General features: G+C 42.4%; 2 protein-coding genes across 6 annotated transcripts in view; one reads left to right on the top strand and one right to left on the bottom strand.

Moving 5' to 3' along the window:
- Positions 1 to 12: 12 nt before the first annotated feature.
- Positions 13 to 13,376, bottom strand: LOC129170322 (ceramide transfer protein-like). 2 transcript variants are annotated; one of them, XM_054757746.1, is made up of 16 exons: positions 12,775 to 13,376; positions 10,982 to 11,116; positions 7,337 to 7,453; positions 5,044 to 5,151; positions 4,799 to 4,934; positions 4,417 to 4,500; positions 4,177 to 4,334; positions 4,012 to 4,104; positions 3,854 to 3,937; positions 3,618 to 3,710; positions 3,277 to 3,372; positions 1,985 to 2,117; positions 1,836 to 1,906; positions 1,638 to 1,766; positions 1,424 to 1,553; positions 13 to 932 (listed from the first exon to the last, which is right to left on the bottom strand). In XM_054757746.1, exons 1-16 carry the CDS (start codon positions 12,883 to 12,885, stop codon positions 805 to 807), a joined length of 1,806 nt encoding a protein of 601 aa, XP_054613721.1. In that variant the 5' UTR covers positions 12,886 to 13,376; the 3' UTR covers positions 13 to 804. The 2 variants fall into 2 exon arrangements, with proteins under 2 accessions (XP_054613721.1, XP_054613720.1); XM_054757745.1 differs by having other exon boundaries at positions 4,799 to 4,937; positions 12,775 to 13,375.
- The window catches only part of LOC129170321 (synaptic vesicle glycoprotein 2C-like), a 61,613-nt gene continuing 40,394 nt past the window's right edge, over positions 2,629 to 23,847 (top strand). For all 4 annotated transcript variants that reach the window (XM_054757744.1, XM_054757743.1, XM_054757741.1 and 1 more), the window contains exons 1-3: positions 2,629 to 5,188; positions 5,264 to 5,371; positions 11,384 to 11,492. The gene's annotated coding sequence lies outside the window, so the exon portion shown is untranslated. The remainder of the gene's footprint in view (positions 5,189 to 5,263; positions 5,372 to 11,383; positions 11,493 to 23,847) is intronic.

Genomic DNA, 23,847 nt, shown 5'->3' with positions numbered 1-23,847 from the left:
ACACAAGAGCAGCAAACATGGATGGTGATTTATTCCTCCTCTCTTCCAGCATTAGTACAAACATTCAACTAGCTAACTGCTACACTTGTTAACATGTTGATTTGGGCTTCATGTTGTCATTTAGCCACTCGGTTAAAATGTAAGAGAATTTGCGCCAAATGAATGTTTCGTATTAGAAACAAATAGCTTCAATTGATTTCCATCATTGAGGTGGCCACAATGACCATGAAGAATTGAAAGTACACAGTTTCAAAGGTTGTACTTTCAATCCCTCACGTGACTAAAATCAAGTCGGACCAATGCAGCCATGAGGCACTTGACTAGTAGTCGTGATGTCACGGGTGTTCTATCAGCACCTCCTGACAGAACCTCAAACTATTCCTAAGGCATTTGGGCTCAACACGCTCACAACAACAACAACAACAACAACTTTTGCTTAGAAATTTAACATGAAGCTGAAAGGTTCCTTTCCAAAAAGGTGTACAATGGTTTGACATGTCCCACCCTCAGCGCTAACGGGGCGCATTCATTAGCTGGACATTTAACATCATTGGGCTCAAAGGTGATGACAGCCCTCTGCACTTTGTACAAACAAGAGTGAAAAGTCTTTAACAGTCTATTTAGCAAAGATAGCTTGAAATCTCTTTACACTTTTCTTACACAACATAGTACATTTCTCTTAATTCATGTCACCACTTGGAGTGTGATTTAGTTATGTATCATGTAGCCACCAGGGGGCGTTGTAACCACAACAACCGATTGGTACCTGGTAAGATGTGTGTTTTTTTTTTTTTAAAGGGATGTTTAGAACAAGATGGGCTTGCCAGCGTTTTTTTCCTGCACGTACGAGGTGAAGCGCTTCAGGAACTTGGGGTACTCCCTTTTGGCAACTGCCCTGAGCACCGAGGCGGGGGCCCAGCCTCCAGGATTCACTGTGGACAGATGAAATTAAAATTGTTTTTACATCCTGAACTTTAGCTGTCGTACCAATACTAATAGTGTAATGGACACTATTGTTATCATTGTACTGATGATGACCATATTTCCTGACATGGTGGTCAAGGATGTTAACTGACTCAACTTCATAGAGCACCAGGCATCTATTTGGGGCTAGGCATTTAAAGCTAAGAGAGGGGTGCAGAGAAACAAGAACCTGGGCAGACTGGAGCCTGTGGGGTGAGCAATTTGATTGCATTCAGTAGGTGCTGCTGTTTTGGTTAGCAATCTAAAATGTATGGGTAAGTGTGGTAAAGCTAATTGGGGTATTGACTGTTTATCAAATGTAATTAAGGCACGCTGTCTATTAGAGCGGAGGCCACTGTTTGAGGAAATACGGTTAAAATCTCATCTCGTGACACCCCCAATTTTGTGTGTTTGATGTACTCCAAGGTGGCAAATGCACCTTGCCGTCTATGACACTAACCATTGGCTACATAGGTGATTTTACACAGGACGTTGTCTCTGCTGATCTCCTTGTCGCCCTCTGGTGGACTGACTAGGGTCTGACAGATCATGGCGATGTTGATCTTGGCGCGGACACAGCGGCTGCTTGGCTGCGGGACACAAAAGAAGGCAAAAGTAATTGAAAGCGGCTAACGGGAAGTGCGCCGCTCCACGTGTGCTTTTTTTTGTCTCACCTGCACGTCGTCGTGGTCCACGGAGAAGTTGCACACCAGCCAGGTGTCTGGGTCGTTCTCATTGCTCGCCACAATCTTGCGCATGGCCGAGAGGTAGAGGACGTCCCTCTGGGAGGCGGGCCACACCCTCTGCAGCACACACGGCCATTAGACCACCTACAGCACATAAACCAAGTGTCCAGAGAGCAGTGGCGGTACCTTGTGTGTTTGGTAGATGATGACGGCGTTGTCCGACAGCGTCTCCACGATGTTGAAGTTTTCGATGGTGGCTGCAGAAATCGAGGAGAGGATGCAATGAGACAAAAGTGTCTTTTGACTAATGAAGACGGGCGGAGCCAAGGACATACTCTCCCAGTCGTTGCGGTAGGCCGTGTCCCAGAAGTAGTGGCACACCTCGTGGCCTGTCACGCCCTTCACAGAGTGGGTGGCCTTCAGCGGGTCCAAAACGATCCCGTTCTCCTCCACCTCCCTCCGGTACACCTGAACACACACACACAGGCAAGTGACAGATGATTGACAGGAGCTTTGACTGGAAGGACAGGAGACAACATAATGCAGTTGCTCGGATGCAGTTTGCCCTTGAACATGGCACTGACTGTCTCTCTGCGACACAAATGGAACCTCCAAAGTCAAACGTCTCTGAGGTCCAACAAATTTGGAATGCAGCCAACATTTTCTGCAAAGGTATGTATGTGTGACGTCAGGCAGGACTTCAGCCCAGTGTGCATCCGAAAGGATGGACTCCATATGTACTTCTTGCTTTTTCTTTAGCTTTTTTTGGAGTGTTTTTGCATGCATGTGATAACCACAGAAGTGGAAATGGAACTTTGTTGACCATTTTCATAAAAGTTAACAGTGAGTATGCAGCCACTTTTTTGTCGCGTTGCACGGTGGTTCACTTGTTTTTACACTCGTTAGGACAGTTAAGATTGCTCCAAAAGCACGATGCACGACCCCGTCAGTGTCATCTCCACTACCGTGGATTGTTGTATTTAACAGTGGTTCACTTCTTTTTGTACTTGTATGACACCAAATGTACTGAAACTACTATGACAAAACGATCATTATGGCCACAGTTTGACCCTGGAACAGATAATTTCCAATGTTTCAAACAATTCCCAGGTTGTGTTGGACCGGAGGTTCCACTGTAGTTTTTATTTATTTATTTATTTTTATAAAGGGTGCACAATAATTATCACACTGACATGAGGGAATTGACGTCATACCAGTAAATCCGATAACATTAAAAATAGCTTAGATAACCGATAATTTAAAACCCCCAAAAAAACCTTCCAATGTGAGTGACCAAAAACATTCACTTTCTGAGGAAGACACTTTGTGTGCTAGTTGTACCAAATGCTCTGCGATGAGCGGGGGAAAAAACCTGAAAAGCCACCTGAAACGACAGCGAGGCGGCGGCGATATTTGATTAGGACAAATCAACAGGTACAGTGGTCAAATCCTAATTTGTTCCAGTCCTTCTTACCTCCTGGTGTGCACATACTACAGTTAAATATAAATAAAAAGTACCTAAAAAAAAAAAAGTTATCTGTACCATATTGATCTTGAAGCAGAAAGTTATTGGTATCGGTTTGAAAAAAAAAAAAAAAGAGTGCATCTTTTGTTGTTGTGGTTGTACCTTCATCTCCCCTTCCTCCACCACCAGCTGCCAGTTGGCATCTCCACCGACATCCTGGAGGGAGTAGGTCATGTGACTCTGCACCATCTCCTCTACCTGGAGACAGGTTGGAATGGTGAGTCTTTCCTTTAAACACAAAATGCTTTGGAAATGACGTCATGGAAAAATAAATCTTAAGTGAGGAGGAAGCAGCAGCAGCAGGAGGAGGAGGTGACTTTTACCTCTGTGCTAAATCTGTGGACATGCTGCACAGAGGACGACAGACTAATAAGAGGCTACAGCAGACATGAGAAAAGATGACGAGAAGAAGAATGAATGAGAGCGAGACAGAGGGAGAGAACCTGCTCAGCTAATCTGTGAGAGCCCGAGCTGGAGAAGACGTCTGGTGGTGGAACTGGACTGGACCTCTGGATCCTCGCCTTCTCAGTCTGACACTGGAACACACAAAAGCAACTAAGAGGAAGCACATTTATAGACTCCAAAAACACAGCAGATTGTGTGATCAAGTGGCTGTAAAGACGTTAGTACGAGTGCAGCACCATGTGTCGCAGCAGATATTGGACATGATTTAGCATACCTGTTCTATTTTGTCCTGTCGATCCAGAGCAGCTTCGACTGCGTCAAAGAACTCCTCCTCGTTAATGAGGCTGTTTGGACCTTCCTGCCAACGAGGAGGCAACAGGAAGTCACGTCAACAGTTCACACAGAGAGTGGCTAGTTGCTACATGGCGTCACCTCGTAATCTGGACCTCCAAAGTGGGACTTTTTCTTCAGCTCATTCAGGGCCGACTTGTAGCTCTCCTCGATTCGTCTCCTCTTCTCCATCTCCTGCAAACATGCGCGCAAGAGAACGTTGAAATAAACTGACTCACAAACTCAACAAAGCAACAAGTCAAGCACCTTGTCCAGCCTCTTCTGCCAGCTGTCCTCCCTCTTGACCATCAGGTCGATGCAGTGGGACAGTGTGGCCAGGATCCCAGCAGTGGTGGCTTTGAACGTGATGGCCTCGCCTTTAAAGTCGATGCCGTTCACGCCCTTGGGGCTGGAGCACTGGAAGACTGCAGAGAAGCACCTGTTAGCGTGCGGCTCCAGCTGTTTTCAAGCGGGATATTGGCACTAATTGACGGGTGGATGCCTTACGTTTGTCTTTGCTGCCATTGTGGTTGTGAAGAAACTCTCCATCGTTGCGGGTGTTGGGGAAGTCGTCCTCGTCATCCTCCACAACTGAATGAATGAGAGAGCTTTTCGGTTACTGTACACACACACACACACTGCCATGACGCCGCTGTGCTTGACAAGATGACAATGGTGCGGTTTCATCTTGAGAATGGAGCGAGGCGGAGAGGGAGCGGAATGAGAACAAAAGGAGTGGCGAGCTGCCAGGCATGAATGCTCAGCCAAGACGAGCGTGAGGAGGCACAAAACACACACTCCAAACACTAAAGCTAAAGACTCAACCAAACATCAGTGCTTTCCGAGGGCCACGAGGAGCACGCGGCAAGGACCTTTTCCAATCGCTTACTTTTGTCTCGCTGCAGTTCGTCCTTGGAGACGCCGTCTGCGCAGCCATCAAAGTATTTCTGCAGTGTGTCCACCTGTCTGCACAGGATGTCTCTGAAGGTCTCCATCTCTGCCAGCTTCTCTCGCAGGCTGTGGCCCTTCTAGAAGAAAGACAGGGTGATCAGATTGTGCTCCGGCTGGTGGATATGGATGGGACTTTGGTGTGAAAATGTCACTCGACACTATGAAGTCACTGGAGAAGATCACCTTGAAGGAGGAGGTGGAGGTGGCCGAGTAGCCGCTGGTGGCTGACGTGAGGGACAGCATAGAGCCATGCCGCCGCAGGCTCGACTCAGAACCGTAGCCGGGATCAGCCTGGAGAGAAGAGACACTCAGAGAGGGGCCCGAAAAGGTAAATTACACCTTCAAGTCCAGCAGAGTTGCAGCTGTGCCAACATCTTCAGCTTTATGTTTATTTGATTTACAGCTTGTGCAACCATGACAGCAACTTGGCTTAATCTGCCTGCACCGCCTTTGAGCGACACTTCCAAGCTGCACCACCAGGAGGCAGTACAAACACAGATATGTGAACAAGGTAACTATCGGTCAATGACCAGGAGTAACTGTGCTCATGGATTTCAGTCTTCTGAGCCAGCACTGCTGTGAGGAGTGCACATAATCAGCTCAGACATGACGAGCGCGCATGCACGAGGCTGCTCAATCTGTAGCGGGCACGCACGGCTTTGCTTGTGCAAAATATGGCAACACCGCCTCTAAAAACAGCTAGTTTTTCCTCAGCCAACGGCCCTCCTGTTGCAGCCCTTGCACACACTGTTTGTGTGTTAGTGTTGAAGTGTGTGTATTGTGAGTGTTTCCACTGATTAAACACACACTCTTTGACCACACTTCTCCACGGCTACAAAGCTGTTTTGCGCGATAAGGAGAACGTAATCAAATCAGCTGCCGGGGGAAGCTTGTACATTGCAACAGATTGTCATCGCTGCTGAAGTATTGTCATGTGGCGTTTTGTGTCTCTAGCGCTGAAAGAGTGTGTGGGCTGTAATGTACTTCCACAATAAATCCCACTAATGACACCATCTTTTAAGGAGACATATTATAAACAAGTGTTGTGTTTCCAGGGAGACACAGGCCTGGAAAGTGCTGGGAGGGATGAAGTGTGGGGGGGGGGGGTTGCTCTTGAGGATGGAGAGTTTTTAGTGGTGACTCATGGTGGGTGGGATGACAGCTAAAGTGTGTGCGTTATTGGATGTGCATGAGGTTGAGTCATTGCGTATGAGTCAAGATGCTTCCTGGTGATGACCGAGGGGAGGGGCGGTGTGGTGGGGATTTCCCTAAACGAAACAGTGAGTGAGAAGTGGCGGGTGTGGCGATATGAGTTCTTTCCTCATCTGCCTCAGATACGTCCAGAGCAGAGGTTAAGCTAATGCTTTTACTTTGGTGGCCAGGGTGCATATCGCAGAATTTATAGCCCAAAATGGCCCACTTTTCATTGCATGCGCTCTATGTAGGGCGCTATGAAATCTTTTTTTTTTTTTCCAAAAAAATTATTTTTTTTGTTTTTTAAATTGTTTTTTTTTTAACCTTACTTCTTATTTTGAAGGCCGGAAGTGCGTTGAGTGAGTTTTTACGGTTAAGATAAGCTGAGTGGAAGAATAAATGTGCTAGCATCCTCTGCTCAACTAAGCTAACCCCACTAGCTTGCATTCACGCTCCATAAGAGAGGAGTTTGCACCAACTTTTGCTGGTGTTTTGGGTCATCAATTGGACATGTTTTAATTCGGAAGGGCGTGGTTAAGTGTTTGTGGTGAAATACTTCCCCACACGAACATTCCTTCTCCTCACAATGACAGAATTTCATTCCCATTATATCAATTTATTGGCCAATTCCGCTATTCCGTAACCGCGGAAATCATAGGGCCCTATCTACTGTATGTCGGAAAAGACAACCAGAAAAGCAATTGAAGCCTCTGATCCAGAGGCAGCTGCTCAGTGTTTTTGACATGGACAAGAAACATTCACGCCACGCTTACGAGGACATATGAGAAGTAACACTTTGTTGTGAAATCACTTTTTTTTTTTTTTTTTTAAAGAAGAGAAATACTTCCTGGTGGCAAGTTGCTGTAAAGCCGCCCCCACCAACTATTAAAACTAGTGTGTGAGAACTTTCCATCATATGAGGCATGCAGGGCACGACTGTGACCTTGTGGTTCGCAACCCTTGCTCACAGGCTGGAGATCTGGGTTCTAATCTCTTGGGTGGACGTATACTTGTCTCCATCCTCCCACGTCCCAAAACATCCATTCTAGTCTAACTGGAGGCGAGTGTGCCCTTTGATGGACTGGTGACCAGTCCAGGGTGTAGGGATGAGGCATGCAGCAGCAAGGAAGCTTCTACACAAACGCACCCCCCTTGTTTCTCCTCCCCTCTCTGACACTGATAGAAACACATGCATGTGTACAATAAACACACACACACAACCACACATTCCCTAAACTTTTGGTGCTAATGGGAAGGGGCGGGGTGGTTGCGCACGCCTCACCCTGTGCAGCTCAATGGAGTCGATCCACAGGTGCCTGCGCTCGGGGTCCAGTGCCCTCAGATACCAGACGCTGTCGTTGACGCTAATGTCCAGTCGGCACTCGTCAAACTCGTGGGGCTGGAAAACAAAAACAAGAAAAATATCTGCATGGTTTGTTTGCGTGGCTTATATTGTTGAATATTTGCTTTGTGAGTGATAGCAATCTGATGACACTACCTGCTAAAAGACACAAATGAGAGGAAAACCTGAATAAACAAATGGGGACATGATGTCTGTGACCCCCGACTGTCCTCCTGCTGCTGCTGCTGGTCTAACTAATGATTGCACATATTTTCTGTTGCTGTTATCATCAGACAGTTGAACACATGGTGGCCTGCGTCTGCTGCAGCAATGTGAGCTGAATGTTTTCCGGGTTCCAGTAAGCACATGGTATGTCAACAGGGAAGAGACACACACACACAGTACAGTAAGGATGCACAAGCTGCATGCGCTTTTAAGGCCACCAGGGAGAAGCTCGTCGCTAACACCCCTCTTAAATAACGTCAGCACAGCGTCGTAAAACAGCTGCTCCCACTGTGTGTTGAGAAGACATCTGTCATGCACGACGTGCAAAACGGCCTGCAACGACTAACCGCTGGAACGTTTTTTTAAAGTGCATTCGTTGATTCTTTGGAATTGGAGTATTGTGAGAGAAGACGTAGTCACTCTTGACTGAGTTTTGCTTTTTCTCCGTTTAAGCTCCCCGAGACAAATGCCGAGGGAATCTGTACCGAAATGAATATAATGGATAAAAAATTGATAAATATAGCATATTTTGTAATGTTTTCCACCGCTTCAAGCTCATTTAGAACTCGGGATGGGAGTAATAATCTATTAGTTGATTAGTCGTCCCTTGTTTGTAGCGGAATGGAATACTTTCATAGTTATAGTATTTGTAGTTTCATAGTTATTGTATCTTCTAAACGAGGGGTGACTGTACTCCATTGTAACCAGAAGAGGTGCTGTTAAGCCAATTGCAACTATATTAGCAAGATGTTAGCAAAAGCCTACAACAACGCAAAACTGTTTATAGTAACAGGTAAAAAATATACTAAATGGCTCATTTAAAGGTCAGAAAAAAGGAAGGCAACGTTGCAAGATCCACACAAGCTTGTGCGCGCACACACACAAACAAACACTGCAGAGGACATGTGGGCATCCAGCCTCCTTTCATGACTACTAATGCAGAGGAAGTCACATGAGTTGCATTTCCTGCTGCTATTTCCCCCACACAGCCTGTGGTCACTGGTAACGGTCAGTCCAACAAAAGTATCTCTGCCTTTATCACAACACTTGAGACATCTGCATTATCTCTTGCTTGGACTTGTGGGGTGTATTTGCATTGGCAACAGGAGTGTATGACATGAAGGTTAATATTTACATTGGCTGGGGATGCCTGAAGCTGAGCAAATACAGTTAAGGGCAAACCCTGTTGCGTAGTGCCTGTGAACGGCGACTAGTTAAGCTTGGCGTGTGTTTGTGCAGGATAACACAGTTGACCCCATGTGGGTTACACACCTCTTGCGGTCACTAGATGCGGTGAAAAGCGTATTAATGCCAGTGACCTCGAAATCTTTTGCAAGGCAAAAAAGCAGGAGCCTGGCTGAGCGACAAGGAGAGTCTTGCTGCACAAAGATTCATTCTTCGCCAAGAGGTCTTGTGATAAAGCTTGCAGAGAAACAATGTTTTGTAACCAGAAGAGGTCTCCTGATTATGCTCGCTGGTCTTAAGGCCGCTGTGGGACAACGGTCTCCAGACGGAGCCTGGAAAGGAGAAGCATTGGGTGCAAACTTGACATCTGATTCATATTTTTTTTTCAACTGTATTTCCATAATGAGTCACATACATCTGGTATGCGAGAGGCGGGGGTCGGGAGGGGGTGGAAAGGTTAGATGAGCATTGTCATATATACGTAAGACAAAAATGGCTTGTGTATTTGGTTCATTTTAAATTTCAAGGCAGTACTGTACTCGCATCTTGTTTTAAGACACAGGGAAAACTAAGGGACCTGCGATTGATTAATAAAAGGGGTGCCTCCCTATTTTTGTCCATATAGTGCAGGGGTGTTCGAGCTTTTTCCCCACCTACTGAAAAATGAAAGGACGCGAGGGCCACTTTTACATTTTCTAAACTAAGCCCAAGTAGCTTTGCAAAGGCATTTTTTACATTTAAAGAAAAAAAAAACAGCCTGCATCTCAGCTTTGTTTTATCTGTGACAAAGTGTAGTATTACTATGAACTTTTTCTTCTTAAGTTACACTTTCTTTGGCAGTTTTTTCCTTCACCCCCACCCAAAAAACACTAAAATTGTACAACTTTATTCTTGTATCTTTTTTTCTTGTAATATCATATCTTTATTCTTATAATGTTGTGACTTTATTATCGTAATATTAGAACTTTTACCTAACCTATTTTTCCTCAAATTCAAACTTTATTCTTTGTTTTGTTTGTTTTTCTTATTACAACTTTTGTTTAGGAATTACATTTTAGTTTTAACATTTTCTCTAAACATAGACTTTCTTCTCCTTATATTTTGGCTTTATTCTTGTAAAATTACTGCTACTGTTTTTGTAGTTTTCTTGTTTAATTGTATTTTTCGAATGTGCTGAGGGCCATAACCCCCCCGGGCCATACTTTGAGGCTGTGTATGTGGAAAGGAACTATGGTTAGGCATGCATGATAATTATCAAGCTGATATGATACAGATAAGTCGGATAACATTAAAAATGGCTCTGATAAACCCATACTGTGCAGGTGAGCAAATCGAGCGCTCCTTTTTTCTCCTGTCTGAACAGCCTATCATAACTTCCCCTGAGCTCACTTGTAAACAAACATGCGCTTTCTGAGGAAGACATTTCGCGTGCTAGTTATACCAACTGCTCTGCGTTGAGAGGAAAAAAAACCCATTGAGCACACAAAAAACCTCATCAGTCACGGCATTTGAAAATTGCAAAGGGTTCGCCAGAGACCCCCTTGGCGTTATTAGTTATTCCAGCTGCTCGGAGCGTGTGCCCAAGTACAGTGCACCTTGCTGGGCCACGCCAGGTGGCTCCTCCCAGTCTATACTCCAGTTCTTCTAACCTCCGTAGCCACGCACAGGCTGCTCGGAGCATGTGTCCGAATATAGTGCACTTTGCTGGGCCACAGCAGGTGGCTCCCTCCTCTCTATACTCTGGTTGTCCTGATAGTAGTGATGTGATAGTAGTAATGTCTTGATATTTGATTAGGACAAACCAGCAGGTACAGTTGGTCAAATCCTAATTTGTTCCAGTCCTTATTACCTCCAGGTGGGCACAAAGTACAGTTAAATCTAAATTTTTAAAGAAGTAGATAAAAAAAAAAAGATATTGTGCATCTCTAATTGTCGTGACCTAAACCAACAAACAGGTGATTACCTGTGCTTCACGTCTTACAACAGTAGCTTATGATGTTTGTTGGCTTAAACCCGTCAGGACTGGACCTTCTTACACAAACATTCCGTGTCGCAAGACCATTTGACAACTTCAACACACTTGCTCAAGCGTCCTCCGAGGACTGTACGGTAAATGCATAGCATCCTGCTGCAGCGTAGTCCATGATGTATGCAGTGACGACTGTCAACACTCACAGTAATAACCGCTTTGTTGAGGCAGAGGGAGCCACGGCAGCCATACTCGGTCTCATCCTGGGACTTGTAGTAGCTGAGTGTGTTGTTCTTCAGAACCACCCAGCGGTCCTGCCAGCCATGGATGTAATTGGTCCACTGGGGAACAAAAGCACCAATTAGAAGTGTGGAAAATGTACACAAATTTCAGTAATACTACAGATATATTGACATAATCCGTGTATCAACCCAGGTTGTTTATTATTATTATTATTTTGGAGTTTGCAGTGAAGAACATAGTGAAAGTTATTACAAACACTTAGGACCTGTTATATAGTTGAATAAGGACACCAGTGAGCTTGTTGGGTCTTGTTAAATAGTTTGTACCTAAAAGTACACTAACAGTATACTTTATGATCATTTCAGATGGTAACCCTGACGACATGACGTGGTGGAACTGTGTACCAGATGCAGACTCCAGATTAATCCTGGCTGGGGCCTGTGACGTAAAGTGGACTTTGTATGATGGCGCAAGGTGAGCTCCTCTCCGTGTGGATCTGCTTAATCTCGCAATACTGCGTAGTTAGCAGGTCAGCGTGCAATCTGTTTACAGACAATCGGCAGCATTGAAACCCACATGAGTTCGCCAGGAAAAGAAAACACACTCAAGTCAAACACTCTTGTTAGGGGAGAACATGTATCAAACATGCTAACAACTTTAATGAGCGGTGTCTGTTTGGCGAGCTGGAGCGCATTAAAAAAAAGGGACACTACTTTAATAGCTTACGTGCCAAAATAACTGCTGCCCCAGTTAATCGGGTACAGTGCCACCTCAAAACTCCTCAAGGTTATCCAGTTTGGAAAGTCACCAGAATTTATTAGTAATATGTCTAAAAAGTTGCGAGGTGCGGGGGGGGGCTTGCACTATCAGTGTAGTTCTCTTGCTGGCTCAGCAGACAGATAACATGTTCACAATAAAAAACCCCGTTGAGCTTCATTGCAGAGCCTTTTACTTTGCAGCACTATACAAATGATCAGACACAAATAAAGCACGTCATTTATGACTTACGTACTTGTGAGATACAAATTATTTCTCGATGACATTGAGAATATAACAAATGTGCTAGCTTGACGCCAGCTTACATTGGAAATCCCATACACGCGATAGCATTAGCGATCTACATTTATATTCCACTTAAACAGATAAATCACATACATTCAGGGAAACATTTTTTTATAGCTCAACAAGAGACGGGACTGACACTCCCCTACGCAGGGCATGACATAAAAACTTGCATTAATTAAATGAAGGTTTGTCGTTTTAGTGTTTTCCTGTGAGACGACAAGGGGAAAAAAACGTAGTGACCGCAGGACTGAAAAATGGGTTCACGGCAAAGTAACAGCAGCCTAATTGACGATTATTGTTTTACATGCTTTACTGTGCCTGATGAACAGTGGCTAGCTAATTTTAGAGTCATGTGAAACGTTACTTCACACATTGTTTGTACAGGCAATAAAGGCTACATGATGGTGACAGTTTGACCCTGGAACAGACCACTTCCATTTGCACTATTACCTATTGGGTATAGGAACATTATAGGTTCCACTGCTACGTCTTCTCTCTGTCCCCCTGCCAACCTAACACAGTCTTGACTGTTCTGTTCGAGATGGGTTCTGTTGGGTCACTTTCATGTATTTAGAGGCGTGGTCGCCAATCTGTTCCGCATTCATCAGTGTTATTTGATGCTAAACTGCCTCGGGTAAAGATTGATAACGCGGACGTGACGTCACATGAGTGACTAAATTAGGTGACTTACCTTGCTGAGGACCCCGCTGAACTCACCGACGCCGACCGGGTGTCCTGGCTCATCTTTGGACTCTAAATCCTCCTCGGAGCCGGAAGAGTTCCAGCTCTGGTTGTCAGACATGTCGTTAGCGCGCTAGTTGGCTAACGCCTCGGAATTTCGTCTCGTCAATTCGGAGAAACAGATCACCGACGCATGCTGCTGCTGTGGTTGAAATAAAATTTTAATAGTAATAATAAAAAAACGCTTCAAGCGCGACACTTTATCGTCGACGGCTGGGTAAATGTTGGCTATCTGGAGGCGTTAGCTAACATTCTGTTCAAATGTTCGCGCTGCTTGCTGTTTGCTGTCAGCTGAGCTCCGCCGCCGCCCCCTCCCCAGCTTTTTCGTCGCCTGTGGCTAGAAGAAGTAGCGGAAAAAAGGAACCAAACGCCGATTAAAAATGTTGACAGGAGGCCTCGGGAGGAGGTAATCCGTGTTGTTCGTTCAAACGACGTCGTGTCTTCCTCTGTGTGTGCTAGTGACAGCCTTTAGGGTCTTCGCCATGTTCGCTTGACGTCTCGGCGGGTCTCGTGCGTGCTCCAACTTGAGCGGCTAGCAAGGGGCGCTGGCTCCCGTGACGTCACTCAAGCCCGTCCTAATTTGGGAGGCAGGCCCCGCCCCCTGCGTTTATCGCACTGGAAATAGAGGAGAGCTCCACTGACGCTTATGGAGCCCAATTTAGCTTCACCACTGCTGGAAGGAAATCCCCAAACTTCCATCTTGAATATTTTTATTGTGAAATATCTTCTATATAATCAACCAATCATTCACACAGAATACAAAACAATGTGCCCCATGCTATTCAAGCCTTTACATTTTGGTGCAAATCCGGATAAATGTGTTGCTTTTATTTTCTGACAAATACACTACATTGTGCCGCTGTTATTCTTCTCACACAGCTCAACATGCTCTCCAAAAAGTGTCGCTGTAACTTTAGGGTGTTTAGTCAAATCGCCAGCAAATTTGGCACACACCTTTCAGGGACGGACAAGCGCATGTGTGTCGAATTTGAGCAACAGTGGTTGAAAAACATGCTGTGTCGGAAAACGTCTTTGCAGGGGTCACTGACCATTTGTTGAAGGATCTTGGGACTTTGACAATATTCGTTTCCTGGAATATATACCCAGTAAACTTTATACGCAGTGTTCCCTGCTTCCCACGCGTGCACCAATTCCTCTGGAGCGTAGCCTTCATCATGTCATGGGTTCTTCTTGCGAGCCTGATATCATTCCACCGAATCATGAGACCTGGAAACCACAAGACCGACATTGGCTGCGCAGTCCCAACGTATTAGCTGCACAATGTGACTCCTGTTGCAAGCATGCGGGAGAAGACATTTCAAGAAAACACACTGCGACTGCAGAAAGTGGCATTTATTGGAGGCGAGGCCTCTATGAGAGACGAGGCATGCATGATGCAGGGGACTATGGTGACATACAAGTAGTCTTTTTGTGATTCACTCTAAAGCCCATACAAACAAATGACTCAAGCTGTGCTGATGAGCCTGTAATTCGATTAGATCACATCCTCTTTCGAGATGCATTTTGCCCAAACATCAGCAGGCGAAAGGGAAGGAATATTTTGACTCACACTGGAAAGTGCACAACTGCTTAGAAATGCACAATTGTTTTTTTTTCCTGAAAGTGCTTTCATTTGACCTGTCTTGTGGGTTTAATTAAGAGTAGGATTAATTGTTATCTGGCGACCAGTCCAGGGTGGAACCCGCCTCTCGCCCGGAGTCAACTAGATAGGCTCCAGCATACCCGCGACCCTGTGAGGATAAGCGGTGTAGAAGATACAGTAAATGGATTTGTTATTTGTTATAAGTAGAAGCGCCCTCTGCTGGTAGCTGGTTGCAATAACTTACACGCACTGCATGAACAGTACAGTACAGAACTGTACTGCAGTGTTGTGGTTGTGATATAGTGCCCTCTTCTGGCCAGTACGTGAAGTTCAATTCTTCTACAAGATACCAAACATCATCATAATCATTCTATAGTCATTTAAAGCACTTTAAGACGTAGTACAAACATTTAAGTATATAAGCATTAAATATGTAAGTACACGTAAATGTATTAAAAATAACATTTAAACTTATTTTAATAGTTATTAAAACTATTTGTAAATTATTATAAAAATAATAAAATAAATAATACAATTATCAAATTTTAAATATGTTTTTAAATAATTTTTATTAAATATACTAAAATGTTTCAAACGGGCTTGATCGGCTGCATCCAGTGCAGCACATAGAAGCAAATATTCTGTTAATAATCATTCTATAGTAACTGAAATCACTTAGGAGGTACGCCAATATTTCCCGAATAAATACATATAACTATTTTAAAAATTAATTTTTTTAAAATAATTATTCAAACTATTTGTAAATTATTACAAAACATATATTAAAAAAATACAATTTTTAAAATGTAAATTATATTTTTTTAAAAGTATTATTGGTACTACAATGTATTAAATAGGCCTGATCGTCTGGATCTAGTGCTACAATTTCAAGCAGCACGTAGAGGTAAATATGAATGATGATTGATCCCGAGCCTGATTTTCAGAAACAACATCCTCATTTAATGACTTGCCGACAACAGTGCTTGCTTTTGTACCACTGCGCTCTTCCTCCTCTCCACCCTCCTCCAGTTAAAGCCAACGGAGCAGAACGTCATCGAGCGAAATACAAGTCATTTGTCAGCCGCGCTGGCAACGCGCTGACCTTCCCGGGACAGACGGATTTTGCCAGATCAGCGGTTTCCCCTCTTGCCTGGCCCGGATTACGGTCGTCATCCGCCTGAGTGAGAATAGCGGCTGCCCCCGGTACCCCCCCCCAAAAAAAAAACATGGGAAATGACAGAGGCACGTCAAGAACGATACCGTCACTCGGGTTCAAATTGCAGCTTTTATGGGATGACTGCTGCTACAAGCCACACTTTAAACTAATTAACACAGCTCTGTTTTATGTGATGATGCAGTAATATGCTAATCAGCCAACAGGCGGCACTGCTGCACTGCAGGCTTATTCATCTGGCCACCCACAGGACACGTAAATGACGTTCAATGCAATTCAATGCTTTTCCACTAGATGGCAGAAGGTACATAATTAACCTGCAATCACCTGTTGCTATTCATACAGTTTTTGCGGGAGCTCCTTAAGAAACAGCAGAGTAGCGAGACTTCGTCTACTGTTTTTGCAGTAGGTGCCTACGAAACAAGAGCAGAGTAGTCCTGTCATATAGAGGATCTTTGACTGGCATTTTTTTTTTGCATTAGGTGCTCAAGAAGCAACAGCAGAGCGCTCTAGTCATGTAGAGGATCTTTGACTGGCGTTTTGTCACAGTAGGTCCTGTCATATAGAGGATCTTTGACTGGCATTGTTTACAGCACGTGCTTAGGAAACAGCAGAGCGCTCCTGTCATACAGAGGATCTTTGACTGGCATTGTTTGCAGTAGGTGCTTAAGAAACAACAGCAGAGTGCTCTTGTCATATAGAGGATCTTTGACTGGCATTTTTTTTTTTGCAGTAGGTGCTTAGGAAACAACAACAAAGTGCTCTTGTCATACAGAGGATCTTTGACTGGCATTTTTTTTGCAGTACGTAGGTGCTTAGGAAACAGCAGAGTGCTCCTTTCAAATAGAGGATCTTTCAAGATTCAAGAGTTTTATTGTTATATGCACAGTAAAACAGGTAGTTATACGATGCAATGAAATTCTTGTTGTGTTCATTCTCCCAAAAAAAAGAAAGAAAGAAAACACAAGAAAATGAATAACAACAAAAGAAACATGACTGGCATTGTTTGCAGTAAGTGGTCGGGAAACAGCAGAGTGCTCCTTTCAAATAGAGGATCTTTGACTGGCATTGTTTGCACACCAAGGATTCAGGAAACATGGGAGTGCTCCTGATATATAGAGAATCTTTGACTATTGTTTTTGGTATGTGTGTGTGTGTGTGTGTGTGTAAGTTCTGTTTCTTTTGGAAGAAGAAGAAGAAGGCAAAGAAAAAGCAACATGTGGGAACACTTCTTTGGCTGTATGGAGGTCCAGTGAGGTGCACCGAGGCCTTGAGTGACGTCACACACGACGGCGCTTTTAAATGTGCTTTTTTCCTAACAATTTTGGGATCATTTAGAATTGTGCAAGTTCCGGGCCGGACCACTTTAGAGCTTCCTCTGTGTGGTTATAATGGCGGTGCAATGACTGGCTCCCTTCTAAAAGACTGGTTTGCCTTGCACACTGGATGCTAGATGCTTCCTGTGGATGTTCGGTAATGAAGAACGGGCCCCAGTGCTCGGCTCCCAGCTGTCAGCTCCATTCAAGAGGAGAGCGCCGAGGCGAAGACGTGCTCTCGCAGCCCCGTTTTTGCCACCCAAGGAATTCCCAGCTGTGAGTCACACCATGATGGTTTGTTGTTTTGCGAGCAGCGCACAGGAGGGAGGGCGGGGGGGGATGTGCCTTGCAGGAGTCACCGTCGATTCCCTTCATCGCTCATCCATCCGCCTGGTCCCTGAAACAAGACTCTCAGCATTTCCCATGCACAGATCAGAGGAGAGCTGAAGATCGGGAAGGAAAACACTTCCTTCATGACTCTTCTCCAACCCCATTCCATGCCTTTTCAGTTTTTGCACTGCCGTGAGCCACATTCCGCTGCAAAAAGAGGACGGTCTTTTTGGATTTCGTCTTGCGCAAGATGAGAAGGAAAAGTTGCAGAATGCAGACGCAATGCCACAGCGCAAGAATAAAAAAGAAAATCAGATACATCTAACATGTATTTACTGAACAAGTAGTCCCCTCATGACGTGCGGAGCACGTATAAATACTGTAAACACAAAACAAACCCCTAAAATACAATGCAAATACCAAAATAAACATGTAAATAAAGGAGTAAATAACTAAATAAATATTAATGCAGTCATCCATCGCCATCACATGCTTCAAATTTCACGGCTTCACTATCATGCTGTTTCAAAAATATATTCATTAATAAGTCATCGCTTTTTTGTGGTTAAATATGACCTGTTATTAGTCACAAAATGTGCAAATGTAAGCACATTTTATGTTGGTTTTTTTTTTGCCTAAATGGAGCATTTTCAAGCATAAAAATGGCTAAATGAAGTAAAATACAAATATTAGGCATTCAGAAGTCGCATTCAAAGACGTTGTGATGATATGCAGTGTTGTACACTGGTCACTAGGTGTCAGTAAAAGTACATTGATCAGACCAGAACAGAAGCAAAAAATAGCATCAAAGAACTCTCCCAATGCTAGCGAGTGAGTCTATATTATGTCTTATTTACGTCTAATATGTGTTATTTGCTCTTCATATGTCTACTATATTACATCTACTATTTGCTCCAATAATGTTAAAAGGTGCATTTAGAAGATGGTAAATAGGTTTTCTACATCTTGTGTCTTATTTTCTCTTATTATGTTTACTATATTGGGTTATAGGAGTGTAAACATGACTATAGGGTGTTATTTCATGTCTCGAGGGCTCTAATAATGTTTAAAAGTGTATTTAGAAGGGCGTAAGCAGGTTTTCTATGTATTATTTTGTCTTATGTCTACTATATTGGGTAATAGGAGTGTAAAGGTGACGATAGGGGTGTTATTTCATGTCTAGAGGGCTCTAATTATGTTAAAAAGTGCATTTAGAAGGCGGTAAGCAGATTTTCTATGTCTTATTTTGTCTTATTATGTCTACTATATTGTGCAAATATATTGGAGTGTAAAGGTGACTATAGGAGTGTTATTTCATGTCTAGAAGGCTCCAAAACTGCTTAAAACCGTATTTAGAAGGTTGTAAACAGGTTTTCTATGCTTTAAGTACAAAAGTATTCAACGAATAAATAAGGAACCCTCCTGCCCAAACCGGAACCAATTATCCGCAATAAACGATTGGGTATTGCTTTACATTTGCATCAGTGTGAGCATTTCCATTTTTAACCGTTAATAAAATATATTGAAGGATTTCCGGTGCCCCCTAGCTGCCAGGGCACCCTTAGCATCCACTATATTGTCTAAGGGGCCAGTCGGCTGGGGTTCTTGGGAAATTTCCATCACACAAAGCAATAAATGCCGGTAAAGGTTCTGCAAATGTGTTTACGAATCGTTTTTTTTCATCCCCTCCGCTATAATATGACCCTCAACGGAGCCGTTTGTCCCCCCTGGACGACAAATCAGACATGACCCTAAAGTGAAGACGGGTCAATACTTCATAACGCTGCTGTCACCGTATTTCACGCTGCCTTCATTTGAGAGCGCCCCTGGACTCTTGATCCACAATTTATGCACAAGTGTACAGAAGATTAATTGCAATTTCAACCAGGAAGTGTTTGCTCCAAGGGAAGGGAAGCGAACCCGAGACAGAAAGTAAGAGAATTTGTGTACACGGACAACAACAGGATGATTAATGGTTGCCAAAAAAACAAAAAAAACCTGCAGCTGACGAGAAGGAGAAGCAATTAACATCGCTGTCACTATCCATCTATTATCCTCCGTCTTAACCAGAGATGACAAATGAAGGAGTGCGTTAGGTGGCATGGACCGCCTCCTACGCCTTCCACTGCGTGTTTTGCTGAAGACGCAGGCAGACAGACAGACTGAGGGAGGACTAAAAGTTAGCTACCGCCTACACGGACAACACTTCACACTTCAAAGCGCTGAAACGACATCCGAGGGTCCCTCGTTGGGGCCGTACCGTGAGCTTGAACACAATGCCGCGCGTTCTTTGCATTAGTCTCTCAAGTTTACAGAGCTCACAAGGTACAGCTTCCTTTATTAACTTGATTTAGTTTTGTTTGTTTCTCATAATATTATGACTTCAAAAAGAAGTAACATTTTTTCTTTAATATTTAAACTCTATGCAATTAAAGTGACGCGATTTCTCTTCATAATATTACGAGCTTAACTTTTTTCTCTTCATACTGTGACTTTATTTTCCTAAAATTACTTCTGATTTTTTGCTGTTTTTATTTTAAAATTGTCCAAATATTTCAACTTTTTTCGTGTAAATCTTCTTCCCTTTTTATTATGATTTTATTCCCATAATATTTTGACTTTATTCTCATAATAGTAGAACTTTCTCCCCAACCTAATTTTCTCATAATAATTCTCATAATAGTTGTTTCTCATAATATTACGATTAAAACAACATTTTTTTCTTTAATAGTTCAACTCTATGCTATTATTTTTCCCCCCAAAAATTGCAACTTTTTTCTAAGTAAAATGCAACTTTTTTTTCCTCAATATTTTGATTTTATTTTTGTAAAATTATTCAGTTTTTTTTTTTTTTTTTTTTTTTTTTTACTTTTTCCGTTTATTTCAACTTATTTCTTGTAAGTCTTCTTCCCATAACATTAGGACTTTATTCTCATATTTTGACTTTCTTCCCATAATATTGTAGGTTTTTCCCCAACATAATTCTCCAAAAATTACAACTTTATTTTGTTTTGTGGATTTCTAATATTATGTCTCTTTTTTTCTTAAATCTTTCAACTCCATGCTACTAAAATTGCGTTATGTTTCCTCACGATATTTTGAGTTTATTCTTGTAATATTTTGATTTTATTTATGTGAAATTACTGCTGAGTGTTCCATTTTTGATGCTGTTTTGTTTTTAAAATTTTGTAATGTTATCCTGCATTTTGTGAAGCGGCACATGTCGATATGCTAAGCTATGCTACATATTTCAAGAAAAGCTTTGTCAGGTGCGCTCAGTGAGAAAGCCTATTTTTAGTGTCATCTTTGTGCTTGGCTCTTTTTTTCACATTTTTGCTCTTTTATTTTTTAATTATCCAAATATTTCTACTCTCTTCTTAAATAATATTTGTACATTTTCTTCTGTTATATTTTGACTTTATCCCCATAATATTATAACATTTTCCCCCACCTTATTTTCCAGAAATTACTTTATTTTGTTTTGTTTGTTTCTCAAAATAGCTTTAAAAAATAAAATACCATCTCTTTTTCTTTAATATCTCAACTTTATGCTACTACAACGGCATCATTTTCCCTCATAATATTATGTAATTCTCATAAAATTATGAATTTTCCCCATAAGATTACAACTTTTTTTCTCTTCATATTTTCACTTTACTATTGTAAAATTATTGCAGATTTTTCCATTTTTGCTGTTTAAATTTTTTTTTAAAGATTTTTTGTTAAATTATATTTTTAAATGGTACTGTATGTAGTGAGTAACCACTGTATGTCACATCTCTTTTGCTCCCTTTTTTTAAAAAAATTAAAAATATCAAAATAGTCTCTGCATCCTTCGAGTTTCCAGGATGCAGCTCTTGGTAACATACAGTAGATGAAAATGGCAGCCAAAACAAGCTAATGCCAGCTTACTTTGTTTGCCTCCCCGGTGAGATGAATGACCTTAAGTACAGCCCCATGCTGTAAATATCATATAATCATACTACATTATGGTACATACTGTAGCAATGGTACATACTGTAGCAATGGTACATACTGTAGCAATGGTACATAGTGTGTCTTGGTACGAGCGATGCGTTCAATGCGGTGTGTTTTTGTCAGCTTCAACTGACAGTGCCAAACAGAAGCTGGTGCAGTGCGATGACAAAAAAAAAAACACACACACAAGTGCACCCCCCCAACACACACTCTGCCCTTTTTAATTAGCTTGCACATGACAACGCGTTCTCACGCTTGCACTTGACAGTGTGTTCACACACTCGTGCACATGCCATGGCATTGCCTGGAATTAGCTTTTTGCACATCTTCTTCCTTCTTTTCGCTCATCTTCCTCCTTGCTTTTTGCTCAGCTTCTTTCTCGCTTTTTGCTCATCTTCTTTCTCGCTTTTTGCTCAGCTTCTTTCTTGTTTTTTGCTCATCTTCTTTCTTGTTTTTTGCTCATCTTCTTTCTCGTTTTTTGCTCATCTTCTTCCTCGCTTTTTGCTCATCTTCTTTCTTGTTTTTTGCTCATCTTTTTCCTCGCTTTTTGCTAATCTTTTTCCTCGCTTTTTGCTCATCTTCCTCTTTGCTTTTTGCTCATCTTCTTCTTCGCTTTTTGCTCATCTTCCAACTGCTTCATCATTTGCTTTCACCAGAGGACAGGCGAGATAAAACGGCAGTGATCACATGACAAGGGACTGGAGCACTTTTAAGGAGACGTCAGCTGGTTTTAGGTCAGCCTGCTGGACATCTCGGAGCCCTTGTGGTCCTTGAACGAGCGCTTGCGTCACGGCTCGCTCTCAGGAGCAAAGGCACTTGACATTTCGGCATTTTGCACGGTGGTCTCTTTGGGGCTCCGAGATGTGACGCAGCAAAGATCACACGGCAACAAACATAAAACTCCTGAAGAGTCCCAGAATAGCCTCTGACGTGACGTAAAGACAAATCAGTCATTTGCTACCTGCTTCCTGCTTTTGAGACACAAAACCTGCCAGAAAACCCCAGTTTCTGCTTCAAAATGCTCCTGCGCTTATAACTTTTTCCCCAACCTAATGTTCCAAAAATGACAATTTGATTTTGTTTTGTTCGTTTCTCATAATGTTACAACTTAAAAAAAAAAAACCTCAACATATTTTTACTTTACTTGTTCAACTCTATGCTACTAAAATGACAACATTTTTCTCATATTATTAAAAGCTATTGTTTCCGTAACATTGTGACTTTTTTCTCGTTAGATTACAACTTTTTGTTGTTAATATTTTGACTTTATTCTCATAAAATGACAGCTGTTTTTTTTCCATTTCTGCTGGGGTTTTTTAACTTTTCCCCAACCTTCTTCTCCAAAAATTACAACTTTATTTTGTTTTTTTTTTGTTACTCATTGTTGGAAAAAAAAAAAAAAGTTTTTCTTTAATATTTCAACTTCATGCTACTAAAATGACATTATTTTCCCTCATAATATTACGTTATTCTCGTAAAATTACAACTTTTTTCTCTTAATGTTTTCACTTTATTCTTGTAAAATTACTGTAGATTTTTGATGGGTTTTTTTGGTTAAATTTTATTTTTCAAATGTGCCATGGGTCAATAAAAAACAGTCGTGGGCCAAAAATGGCCCTTGGGCCGCACTTTGAACACTGCTGCGTTAACCAAATAAATTTTTCCCATGAAAAATAATTATGTAAATCCAATGAATCCATCCCAGAAAGCCAAAAATGTTAACACAAAACACGTTTGTGTTTTTACATTTATAGTTTTACATGCAGAAAACAATTAGAAATGCATGTCAATGATGGATGAAAGGGATAAGTGAACATTTAAGCTTGCTTTTACCTTCATTGAAGACGTGGTTCTTGATTTGAGTGTTCCCAAAAACACCATGTGGCAGCAAGACACCACCTTCCTGTTTTGCCATGAGTTATTTCTTGAATTCAGTTCAATTCAATAGCGTTTTCCACCTGTTTTGTCATCAAAATGCTGGCACATGCAACTTTCTGTGGCTCCATTTTGGGTTATTGAGGTGAGAAACACTACTGAACTCAAGAAACAACTCACAGCAAAACAGGAAGGTGGTGTCTCGCTGCCACATGGTGTCTTTGGGAAACACTCACATCAAGAATCACGTCTTCAGTGAAGGTAAAAGTAACATTAAATGCTCATTCATCCCTTTCATTCATTGTTTAGATGAATTTAGAATTGTTTTATGCATGCAAAACGAATGAATGATGCTAACCAAGGTTCCACTGTAGCACAGGTCAAACAGATTAGTTTGTACTTTGAATTCTTTCACAAGAACAGTGGACGTTTGTCCACCCACCTTACGAGTGTCCATCCATGACGTTCCTGCGCTAATAAGCGACGTCACATTTGAACTGGCCCTCTTTGTCTTTTGACTGCGTCCCCGCAAGCCTTCCCTGCCACGCCATCTGTGTTTAAGAAATGTAATTAACCTTGCGTTAACCCGCCGGGCTATTCTCCAGGCTATCTGTCTTGTTACTTAACACCGCTTGACTGTATCTGGACCCTGGCAGGCTGCTTTTTATGAGCGGGACGATGCCTTGCGCTGCGCCCGCTTGCTGAGTCAGCAGCGTCTATTCCGTCTTAATGAAGACTCCGCAACTG

Source organism: Dunckerocampus dactyliophorus, chromosome 17 (genome assembly GCF_027744805.1).
Source record: "Dunckerocampus dactyliophorus isolate RoL2022-P2 chromosome 17, RoL_Ddac_1.1, whole genome shotgun sequence".
Classification (NCBI taxonomy): domain Eukaryota; kingdom Metazoa; phylum Chordata; class Actinopteri; order Syngnathiformes; family Syngnathidae; genus Dunckerocampus; species Dunckerocampus dactyliophorus.
The sequence above is the reverse complement of the archived record's forward strand: the minus strand, read 5'-3'. Positions and strand labels throughout refer to the sequence as shown.

Coding starts and splice junctions, on each gene's coding strand:
- LOC129170322 (XM_054757745.1), bottom strand. CDS start 12,885: ATGTCTGACAACCAGAGCTGGAACTCTTCCGGCTCCGAGGAGGATTTA. Junction 1,907..1,984: donor CTACCGCAACGACTGGGAGA/GTATGTCCTTGG, acceptor CGATTTCTGCAG/CCACCATCGAAAACTTCAAC. Junction 1,767..1,835: donor TCATCTACCAAACACACAAG/GTACCGCCACTG, acceptor TGTGTGCTGCAG/AGGGTGTGGCCCGCCTCCCA.